Raw genomic sequence first — 12,115 nt, 5'->3', positions numbered from 1 at the left:
ATAAAAATATTAGTTGATAATGTTTAACTTAAAATTTAAGTTAAATACTTTGACTTATCAAAATAAGTGATTTTTGACTTAATTGACTAATTTAAGTGGTGAAGAAATAACGATTATCAAACACACTTAAAATAAATAAGTGATTAACATTTTAATTTAAGTGATTAAGTGTGTTATCCAACAAGGCCTAAGTTGAGTGTTTCAAAATATCATATTTTTCCACCTACAAATGATAATTTACTTATCCCAATAAGAACAAGATAAAAGCTTTAGAAACCGCAGGCAATATTAGGTGTTCAATCTAGATTTTCTTGTTAAAATAAGTAGTTGATTCAATCAAGAAATAATAGTCAAAGGTTGCATGCTAAAGCCAAAATAAGAGCTGCAGACTAACCAATTTGGATGCAGATACTCTTCTGAAAGCACCATCGACCCATTCAGCCAACTCAAGGGTAGCTCTATCTTCCGCAGATAATGAAAAACGGTGAACAGCTTCTTCCCCAATGTCATACTTGGCCCTTTGCATGCAACTGAACAATAATAGGGTATGAACATGCTGGAATCAATTTCAAAGAATGAACATCCACCAATATAAAAGATGTAAGCCCTCCATCACAATATATAGTAATATCAATATTACATAACATAAAGATGGATGAACATAGCACTGAAGTAATAGATTCTAAACTGGAGGGAAATTATCATGGTAGAAAACAGCAAATCATACTTCATTAACACTGACAAAGTACTATTGTATGACAACATCTCATATGCGAATAACAATTGAGCACTGACTGATCTGTGTGTGACTTGAATGAATTTTCAGAAAAGAATATGCAAAATTTACAGGTTAAGAAGCTTGGATGGAGCCACACGTAGAACAGTCAATGCTTCCTTCCATCTCCACTGGCGCTCTGATAATGGTAGAAGGCGCTGCAAAACTGATAATCGCCATTGCCAATCTTCAATGAAATGTTTAGCTATAGATATTCTCCACTCTAAGGCTTGTCTTCCACCTGTATTCATGCTATCGTTTAATGCATCCTCCTCAATGACACCTGATGGTAGATTACGACGCAAGGTATCAAGTAACAATCCTGTGAAAGAAATAACTAGTTCGTTTCCCCCTTCACATGTAGCGGTATCAGTGTGCTCCCATGGACACATAGAGGGTGATTCAGCATGACTTCCCAGTGAGGTATAATGCACTGTATTGAGAGCACTATCATCCATGTGCAACAGAGAAACTATTATATTCACCATCCATATCTGCATTGTTGGTAGAATTAATATTATATATATACACATAAACTTAACATGACAAGAAAAACAATTAACTTAATATAGCCTATGCTCCTATAATACTAATAAAACCATGCAGTTCCAATTGATGTCAATTGAAACCTGAATATACCACCAATTACAGACTCTAATTGCTATCAAATCTTAAGAACAATATGGGGATGGGAAGTCTAAAAGAAACTACAGATCCGATTATTTGAAGTCCTTACAGAACAACTCCCACGGGTAATCATAACCACGTCAAATTTCAAGCACAATATACGAATGTCTAAAAGAAACTACAGAGCTGATTATTTGAAGTCCTTACAGAACAACTTTCACGAATAATCATAACTTGGAAGTCACAGCTCCTCCATGAAGTTTAAAAGTCCCAACTGTGAACAAAGACTAACAGCCTAAAGAAGAAATTAACCACAGCCAGCCAGCCCCCAAAATACACAAAACGAGAAGGATTAAGAAAAGAAGTGACCTTGCGTGAAATATTTGTAATAGCCTCGAAATGATTTCTCAGGTCCTTCAAATGGCACAAAGCTGCTTGGTGATGACTTTTTATTTCATCAGTTAGAGACCCTCCTATAGCTCCTAGTGAAAGAACAATAGACTCCAAGGCATAGCGCATGTGCATAAGCTCAACGTCTTGCACCCTATCAGAAAAATATGAAGTGTATATAGATACTCTAAAATAAAAAGGTGAGTACTACATGCAAATGAAGCTGATACAACGAAGTAATTATACAACCACTTGAGAATATTCATTCATATATTTGGGTTTGCTTCAAATGCAAAAGCACAATATTCAAGGGAAACAAAGCAAGGCTAAATATACAGCAAGTAATTGAACATTCATACAATGTAGACACAGAGCAAGAATTATTGGATAGCCTAAAGTTATCCATTAGTGTATACATTCTATTCCGAGTTGGTAGTTTTATTTCCCATAAAACAATTTAAAAAAGGTAGATTGCAGGCGCCACATCGAATAGCATCTATTAAAATAGTAAAACTACAATCCTTCCTCTATTTTTGACTAGTCCCTATGGCAAAGTTGAAGAGGACTCTTCAATAGCACTTAATATTTGTTTCAGAAATCCCGTCCCGCCCAACAACTTTTAGCTTTTAAATAGTAGAAACCACAAGTTAAGCTGTCACAGTATCCTAGTCTGATCTTAATCACATCTTTAAAGACCTAATCCACTAGCCATATACCAGCCTCTCAACTAAGATGCCCATAAATTGAAGAAAATAATCACCAGTCTTTCTTTTTTAACTTCTTTGGACAAACTTTTACTGCTACCCATACTTCCCATGTGGCCAGACATAAAAGAGCTGAACTCAAGCATAGATCGTGTTGTAACAGTGAAAATGAAATCTATGTGCCCACCTTTTCCAAGCAGCTGCAGTAGAAGCAATTGGCTGCATGCTAATTAATTCAATAGCATCTTGAAATTTTATGACTGGAACAACATCAAAAAGCACCTACAGAGAAATTTATCCAGTTCCAATTCAATATCTAAGCAAATCGAAAAATAAACACAATCCATAAAGAACATGTTAAGTCGTGTTGCATGCCACTGATAACTGACTTCTCTTGATCATCATAATGGTCATCAACAGCACAATTTAAAGAAAATGGAATCACATCAACGTACAATAAATAACAAATAGTTACAGGTAAGAAGAGACATGTATCAAGAAAAAAATGATTTTTACATATAATAATTTGAAGGCAATGATGTTTTATTAAAAAGCGTTCTTCTAAAATTTGCAGAATGTCTTTGCTTAAACAAGTGAATATACAGTTTAGACTGGGGCAAAAGTTTTCCCTTGGAATGTTAAGGTCTAAAGCCTTACCCGAAGGGGACTCTGAACAGAAAGTCTTTCCAGCACAAAGTTTTCAACAAAAGGATCAAATTGAGTATCTTCATTTTTAGATAATATTTGTTGGTTGCTAGACAACAATAATGAAGACCTTGAATCCCATGATCTACCAGAATTGACACAAGCAACAAATGAGGCGAGATCAAGTTGATAGCACAATAAGTCACAGAGATGCTCCACGCAAGATATCTGTCAAAAAACAAAAAAAAAATAAAGTTAATCTATATTCAAATAAGCGACGAAAGCATAAATCCATCAAAAATATAGATGATAAAAATTAGGGTAAATAATTTATCGGTCCTCTTCTTTTTACCTAACACGCTGTTTAGTTCCTCTATTTTGAAAACACATTATAAGGTCTCTATCTTTTGTCACTGTTAACCTTTTGGTCCTTCTATCTATGTTTTTTTAGATTTTTAACCGTTATATTCGGCATAAACAGGCAGACAAAAAAATAACACAGTAACATGACCATTTTGTATCGCATTGTGGATGTCCTGAAAGCTCAGATATGTTTCGTTAAAAATCTAAAAAAAATAGACAAAAGGACTAAAGAGTTCAGTGATAAAAGATAGGGATCGGGACGAAACAGTGTGTTACGTAAAAAGGTGGGGACTAATAAATTATTTACCCTAAAAATTAATACCTCGTCCATTTTATTATTGTATAATGAAGATTCTTCCAGCCAAAATACTTGTGACTTGCTATTAGTCCAGAGAAGCCGCATCAATTTCCTTCTAATTGTCGTCTTACCAGACAATAGATCCCAACCCATCACAGCTACGAGGGGCCTAAGTCGCGGAAACAACATAAGTACCTGGAAAACAAAAAACAACAACTAAGATACCTACAACCAATTTCAAAATAATGATCTTTCATTCTAATTTTCTTATTTAATAGCTAAATATGAAAGATGGACATACATTGCTAGCCTCTTGAAGCTTCTCCCTCTTGATAGCCGAGAGTGCCACGTCCATGATACACTCAAGGACATGTAATCCAGAAACACGAGCATAATGGTACATATCTCTCATGCAAAAACTGATTGCAATATTCAAGGACAAAGATGAGTCATTTAAATCTGCATCCGCTTGCATTTCTGCCAGATATCTTTCAAATCTCTGCAAAGGAGGTGGAATTTGGTTGTTGTCAAGTGCTCGTAAGGTCTCAATCTCTTGACGAAGCAAGTCATCCTGGATAGCCTGCAGAAAACCACCTTGTCCAATCAACACACCCCAAAAATAAATAATAGCATAAATGGCGTTAGAACTGCTTCACAAGGATGCAATCTTGGAACATATAACTGCTTTTCAAGTATAAGATATAAGCCACTTGATAGGAAATCATTCACCATTTCTACCAAGAAATAATCAGGTGAAGTTAAGAAAGAAAAAAATGATAGATATTTTGCAGGTCATATTTGGGGTAAGCAATTGCACCCTTAGCGCTTAAGTGATTTTTCCCAAGACTTTATGAACCTAAAACTAAATCTACCTGCTTCAAACAAATTTCCATCATATGGAATTGAACTTGAGGTTGGAAACTTGCAGTCTTTTATATGCTAGAAAACTGAACTTTTCTTATTACAAATTGCTAATTCCTATGAAAACCTTGCAAAGCTTAATTAACGTGTTGCATGCATCCTCTAAGAACTATAGTCTCACAATCAACCGTCAGAGAACAGTAGTCAACTAAAAGATTGTGTTAAGACTCTCCAGCATGAGAAAATATTTGTAGGCAATTAGAATTACCTGTATTATTTCAACAAGTTGTCTGCAATTTGATGAAAGAGCCTCTCCATAAATAGACATTAATCTTTCCTGCATGAAATGCCAGGAGTCTCCATATCCTTTCCTTCTTGACAAAACCCTCTCAAGGAGATCTTGCAAAACCGTGCTATTAGAAACATCAAAAGGCAATGCAAATAATTATGCAAGATAATGAAGGGAATATGCAAAAATTTCCACATTAAAAAAGTACACAATTGTCGACACACCTTCCAATCTGAATAGATTAATGGTGTTATTAAGAATTATGCAGTATATAATGATAAAAGCTAATCTCAAGTGTAAACCCGCATTATGTTTTCTAAAAATAAGAATTAGCTAAGTCAAAACAGCGTGTAATGCCTATGAACAAATATTCAAAGTAGGAACTCAAACTGAGAATAAATAAATAAGTAATTTCATTATTCAATAAATGAAAAACCTCCCAGAGAAAAAGAAAGAAGAAATTCTCACCACATTGATCACCTTCACGTTCCACAATTTATACAAGGTTCTCCAAGGGTATTAATGAGCACATCCATTATTTGCAAAGGCACGACTATTCTTAAGCTATAAAGACTATTTTCTTTCCAGAGTAGCAGAAAAACAATTGCATTTACTGCAAAGCACCCTAACATCTTCTGTTCCACCACAAATCACTAGTAAAAGTGTGTACGCTTTCTCTTACTAAAGAATCTTGTAATTTTCGTTTTGGTTTTATTTTGTTCTCCTCGTTACATGCAAATTGAAGGATAACAGCACTTCCTCATGCACCCTACCTTTTATTTAAGCTAAAAAAAAATATGGAAACAATGCTAATCGGAATCTATACTAGTGAGCAATTTATGCAGGAGAAAGTAAGACACTGCAAATTAAGAGTAACTATGACTTGTATATCAACTTGACACATACCGATATTCAACCTCCTCCACTCCACGGCCAAGATGAAGATAACGAATGTGGGAAAGTGCTCCTTCTTCTTCTCCCGTCTTTAAGCACTCTCTCATGGCAGCTAAATGTGCTAACTGAACGCTTCTTTGAATCATTGTCAGCACCTTAATCACCTCCTCCTCTTCAGCCAAAGCATTTATGCCTGCCTTCTCATCCCTCCTCACAGTTATAGCTGAACCTGAATTCTCAATCTCATCTCCCTTTAACTGTTGCTGTATATTCCAGCATAGCGCTTCAAGAACATCCGCGTGATCCAAAACTACCCTCCTTAAAGACATTATTTCTCCTTCCCCGATGGGTGAAACATAATGGGTTGTCCGTCTCTCGCTGCCTTGCTCATCAATAGCGACATTTTCAGTATCCAATCGAATATTTGGCTTCAATCTCTTCATCCCTAACTCCATAACTTTATCCAGAACCCGCAAGCAATCTCCGAGTTCACCACTGCCATCCTTCAAATCCTCGCTTCTATCCAACAGTTCCTCTCGCCCGTCAATTCTCTCTTTCTCACTAAATTCACCACTCTCTTTCTCCCGTTCGAAACTATCCAAGTCCGCATTCTTTCGCATCCTATCCGTCACCAAGTCGCTCAGCATTTGAACCAACAGAAGGAACTCGGCGCGCAATCTTAATATATCTGGATCGAAACTCCATGTCTGTGAGTTGGAGTTACTGTACTGCAAAAGTTCTAGGGTTGATAGATAGGTAAGGAGAGAAGGAGAGGAGCAGGAAGGTGACCAAAGGATGTTCTCGAAGCGGCCGGAGTTTGCGACTATAGTTTGGAGAATTGCGAGGGCTAGGTCTTGGTTTTTAGATCGGAGAGATAACAGTATAGCACGGAGTGGCTCGAATTGAGCTAAATGAAGGTGGTTCGCAGCCAGGCGCGATAGAAGGTCCGTTTCTTTATTCATTTGCAGGAGGGTTCCGATGATAAATTCCGATGTGCATAAGTAGAAGTAGGGAGATGGTTATGCTAATTCAGATGTTGCAGACAACTAGTAACAGAAAATTAGTTTTAAGGAAAAATAATTTATTACGTTATTAAAAATAGAGTAAATTATAAGACTATTTCAATTTGGAGGCACGTTTCAATATTTAAACCAATCACTCAAAACATTTTACATATCTAAATTATTACGTTTAGAAATTTTTTAAAATACCTTTCATATATACATAACAACTTAGTTTTTCATCCTTTTTCTTCTTTCTCCTTTTATTTCTTTCTTCTTCTGCGAACTCGAAGTATTTCTGCATTTTTTAAAATATTTATAGGTGATTTCAATAGCAAAAAGCGTAAAAAAGATAAGTATCTATTGTGTTTATGTGATTTCAATGTGTTTAGGGTTTCATTGTTTCGTATTATCTGTTTGTGCAATTTTGGTTTAAGGTTTAGAGTTTAATTATGTTTTTTCCTTTTTTTACCTATATTTTATGAAATGAAACTTATAAATAGTTCAATAGTATATAGTATGGAGTTCATTTTTCCCAAAAAACGACTTCGAACATATGAGTTTGTTTCGCGGTTATCACAAACTGCGAAGCAAAATCATCGCGGTTGCAGCAAACTCATATCCGCAAAGTAGTATTTGTAGGTTTTACGTTTTATAGACAATTGTTTTAGGATATAAAGTATTTGTAAATGAATTGTTCGTTACTAAATCATTTGTTTTATAAGGTATAACTATACAAAGGCATTAATCTTTTATCACAACTGAACAAGTTAAATAAAAAGAAATTCCAAGTTTATAAAAGTTTCATAAAGTGTTTATACAAGCATGGAGCGAGACTATATCTTATGATTCTAACTAATTAGTTGATAAACTTAAATTACCCGAGTTAAGTATTATGTTTAAGGGGTTAATATAATACTACTGAGACTTGTATGTAACAATGTCTTATCTTCATAAATAAAAAGTTGATCTCACAAGCTTTAGGTATTCAGATATCTATGCAGTTGCATGGATCCGGTGAAGGAGTTCATTATGATTAGGGACCCGACTTGAGATAACATGATTGATGGATTTATCTAGTGTCACATGTCTTATCTCAAATGTATTAGTAGGCAATGAGGGTAAAAAACTTCTATCTTTTAGTACAGTTTTAGGGATTATTTTGTGTCTTTTATTGTTTTTTATTTACTTTAATATTAATTTATATTTGTTTTGTAAATTTTAGGTTTTTAATTACTTTTTTAGCATTTTGTTAAATATTCCTAATTTTTATCAAGTATTTTAACACTTTTAATAAATTAATTTTTTATATGTTATTTTGAGCTTAATCTATACCCAAATTTATAAAATTAACTTACCAAAAATAATCAATTTTGACTTGGTTAAAAAAAATAGTAAAATAATTAATTTTAGGTAACTATCTAATGATATTTTATTATATTATGTGTAGGTTTTTGGAGATTCAAAGTGCAGATTTTTAAGATTATCAGAGAAGTTTCTGACCATATTCATTGGACTCAATCTTATTTTCAAATTTGAATATGAAAAATCTTGCAGAATTATTTTGGCAAGATTTTTAGGATTATTTTTAGTTTTTATTTTTTATTTAAAGACTTGGATTTTCATCCCCAAATGAGTAGTTTTTAGAGAATAATCAGTTCATAGTTTTTTATAGATATTATAGATATTATTCTTTAAATATTCTTTGATATTATCATAGTGTTAGATCAGTAGTGTTCACCTAGATCCTGGATGACCAAATGAATTTGGTCATTCACCGTTAGATCTAGGCTTATTAAAATCCGGAAGTGGAGATTCAAAGCATCCTATGGCTTATTAGATTTAATAAGCCTAGATTTAACAGTGAATTGCCAAATTCATTTGGTCATCCAGGGTCCAGGTGAACACTCTTGTTGCTGAATAATATCCATAATATCTATCAGTTTTTAATTAGTTCATAGTTTTTTTTAATCAGTCTGTATCAGGATTAAGAATTAATTTTAAGCCAGTGTTAACTAGTTTAAGCTTTAGAATTAATCAGATTTCATTATTGAGCATTCATAATTATTTATAAATTTATTCCACCTTGAGAATGATATGATCTTCTTCCACTGCCATTATTCATTTGTAAAAACTCCATCCACCACCATTCCACAGATTCTCAAGTGCTTATCTTCTCCAAGTTTAGAAAGACGATTGCTTAAGTCGACAGGTTTCAAAATGGATTTTTACCCTCTTATCTCTATTTACTTTCATAAATTCTTCTATAAATTTTGAATTGATTGTATTTGTGTGAGAAATTTCTTCCACCTTTAAATACAAATATCAATTCAGTTTAGTTTCCATTATTTATGAGTTCTTTAATGTATGTGTAGCATATTGATTGAATCGTTCAAAAGTCTCAATATTTTTCATGTTCATATTGTGAGTCTAATCCGGCTGTCTATACTGAAGACTCTGACGATACCATAGTAACGGTCCCGAATTTCTGAACCCTTAGAGTTAGCGTCGGCTTGTAATAAAGGAATTGAGTGCTAAGTACCCTAGGAGGATAAGTCGGTTCAATCTTTAACTATGTCTATGCCATATCGAATTCCTTATAATCATAAATCGAATGTTGTTTGAATATTTGTTTTATTGTATCACACCATTTATATTCTTGGGAATTTATGAATTGTTTTGGATCACATTAGGAGTAGATTAATATAAAAACAAACCCAATTCAATTTTTCATCGCCTAAATAACGATCCAAAACCGAGTAGTCCGATACTTATGGTATAAATCATGTGGATTTGATTTCTGGATTTGTCCATATTATTACTTGATAACGACGGGGTGCACTTATTCCTTAGTGAGTCTTTGAGCATTAGCTCGAGGTGCATGAGTAGATATAAGTAATCCTCAGACTCAAACAATCGTTAATTCGTGATTCTGGATTATGGAGTGTGATGCTTTTGTTGAAACACCTTTCTAGCATGATTTTGATTTGACAAAATTATTTATGTTAATCCATGATTAAGACAATTAAATTTAAGTGCTTTGATTTAATTGTACTAATGCGTTTATTCAATGTTAAGTATAAAAATGTTTATAAGAACAGGAATCAAATTAAGACAGAACATAGTCATCATGATAACAGAGCACGGGCTGAGTAAAGGATGACTCAGTACGAAAGAAGGAAAGTCTTCTTCAGGACCGAAGCTTACAGAACGAAGCTGACCACAGAAGCTGAGTGAAAAGCAACTCGGCATGAAAGAAGAGAAGTCTTCTTCGAAACTATATCTTGCAGAACGAAGCTGACCGTGGAAGCTGAGTGAAAGGCAACTCAATATCGGAATTGACAACAATCAAAGACAACGGTTATCAAAGTCATGTTGAATGACTTTAAGGACAGCACCAATGATCTGTTTGCTAAAAGACAAGATCCGACAACTGTCTGCACCAATAATATAAACCTTGGAATTACGCAAAGAGTCAATTTCGAGATGCATGGGTCAACTGTTCGTTAGCTAAAAGACGAAACATGTACAAGAAGACAAATCTGTGAGAAGAAGACAAGTCTGGCGCCTGACGAATCCAGACGACAGGATTGGCCTGCATATCTGAAGCTGACCAGAACTTGTCGCAAGAGAAAGTCGTTTGAATCCAACGGAAAAGTCCGGATTCAAATCATTGTATCTTCAGATTTCAACTATAAAAGGACAAGTACACTTCTTGGATCCTTAGCCGAATTACAAAAGAAAAAGCATACATACAAAAGCACACCAAAACAAGAAAAAGATCTTAAACCAACTTTCCATTTCTGTGTAAAAGCTAGAGTGATCTTTGTAATCATCTAAAGTGTTCTTTGTCTAAAAAAGAACAATTCTGTATCAATTGTAAAATTGAGAGAGTAGTGCTGAGTACTCGGTTTTAAGTACTCAGCGGTAGAGAAATCTAGGTGTTCGGTTATAACACTTAGTAGGAGTTGAGTAGACGAATAGAGGAAGGTACTCTTGCATATTCAACTGCCTTATAAACGGTTTGTGCTCTACCTTTAAAGAGCTCAGTATTGGATTGAAAAAGCCCGGATGGATTCTGGGGACTGGACGTAGGCGGAGAGGCCGAACCAGGATAAGTCGTGCTGAGTAATTTCTAACCCTCTCTCAATATATATCTGTATGTGTTGCTTGTTATATTTACTCAGTATATAAATAGTTTAAACTGAGACTGAGTAAATCAGAGTGCTGAGTTGGAAGCTGACTACAAAAGTGTCATTTCCCAACTCACAAGTAAAACATCTCTAGTCAGTATCTGACTAAAACTGTCTTATGCCTCACTAGGTCGTGCTGACCAAAGCTGAGTTGTAAAACTCAAAGAATTATATTAAGTCAGCATAATTAAAAAGAAAAAGTTATATTAGTTCCTAACCCCCCCCCCCTTGGAACTAATCACACGGGACCAACAAGTGGTATCAGAGCCTAATAGCTCACTACTCAAAGATATAACTATCTTGAGCTGATCCCGATAAATGGCTGAGAACAGCACTCGTTTCCTCCCAGGGAACCAAACAACACAGATACTCCCTGAAGGATTATCAATTAGTCGGCCTCCCCTATTCTTTTGATCTAATTATACATTCTGGAAGAATAAGATGAAGAACTTTATTCAAGCCACAAACATGAGTGCATGGCTTGCGATAGTTCAAGGCCCATATGTGCCTTATAAAACTGTTGACAATGAGAAAGTTGTTAAGAGTGAAACTGAGTGGTCAGAAGATGACCTTAAGAAATTACAAAATAACACTTCGGCTATCAATATGCTTCACTATGCTCTAGATGCTGCAGAGTATAATAAGATTTCAGGTTGCGAGTCAGCACAGGAGATATGGAAGAAGCTGAATGTGACCTATGAAGGCACAAGCAAGGTCAAGGAGTCCAAAGTGAACCAACATGTGAGACTATACGAGCTGTTCGAGATGAATGAAAATGAAGACATCTCAGAGATGAACTCAAGATTCACCAATATTATAAATGAGCTTAAGAGGCTCGGAAAGAACTTCACCGAAGAGGAACAGGTGAAGAAAATATTGAGAAGTCTTCCCAAAAGCTGGCAAGCTAAGAAGACAGTTGTGGAAGAAGCTCAAGACTTGACCACGTACAAATACGACGAGCTGATCGGATCTCTGCTGACTCATGAGATCTCTATAAAAAACTTCGAAGCAAAAGAAAAGTCAGAGGACAACAAACAAAAATCACTTGTCATGAAAGCTGACTCAACCGAAGCTG

At 34.9% G+C, this 12,115-nt stretch overlaps 1 protein-coding gene across 3 annotated transcripts in view; it reads right to left on the bottom strand.

The window, feature by feature from the left end:
- The window catches only part of LOC136203714 (uncharacterized), a 36,527-nt gene extending 29,612 nt beyond the window's left edge, over positions 1-6,915 (bottom strand). Inside the window, exons 1-9 of one of the 3 annotated variants that reach the window (XM_065994925.1) lie at positions 5,859-6,915; positions 4,932-5,076; positions 4,104-4,382; positions 3,827-3,997; positions 3,154-3,369; positions 2,684-2,778; positions 1,772-1,946; positions 848-1,269; positions 395-530 (exon numbers count right to left, since the gene is read on the bottom strand). In XM_065994925.1, the coding sequence (XP_065850997.1) occupies positions 395-530; positions 848-1,269; positions 1,772-1,946; positions 2,684-2,778; positions 3,154-3,369; positions 3,827-3,997; positions 4,104-4,382; positions 4,932-5,076; positions 5,859-6,808 (2,589 nt within the window). In that variant the 5' untranslated portion in view covers positions 6,809-6,915. Of the gene's footprint in view, positions 1-394; positions 531-847; positions 1,270-1,771; positions 1,947-2,683; positions 2,779-3,153; positions 3,370-3,826; positions 3,998-4,103; positions 4,383-4,931; positions 5,077-5,858 lie in introns of those variants that run through there. The other 2 variants (XM_065994926.1, XM_065994927.1) reach the window with 2 other exon arrangements.
- Between the last annotated feature and the right edge of the window lie 5,200 nt (positions 6,916-12,115).

Source organism: Euphorbia lathyris, chromosome 8, assembly GCF_963576675.1.
Source record: "Euphorbia lathyris chromosome 8, ddEupLath1.1, whole genome shotgun sequence".
Classification (NCBI taxonomy): Eukaryota; Viridiplantae; Streptophyta; class Magnoliopsida; order Malpighiales; family Euphorbiaceae; genus Euphorbia; species Euphorbia lathyris.
This window is presented reverse-complemented; position numbering and strand designations above follow the sequence as displayed.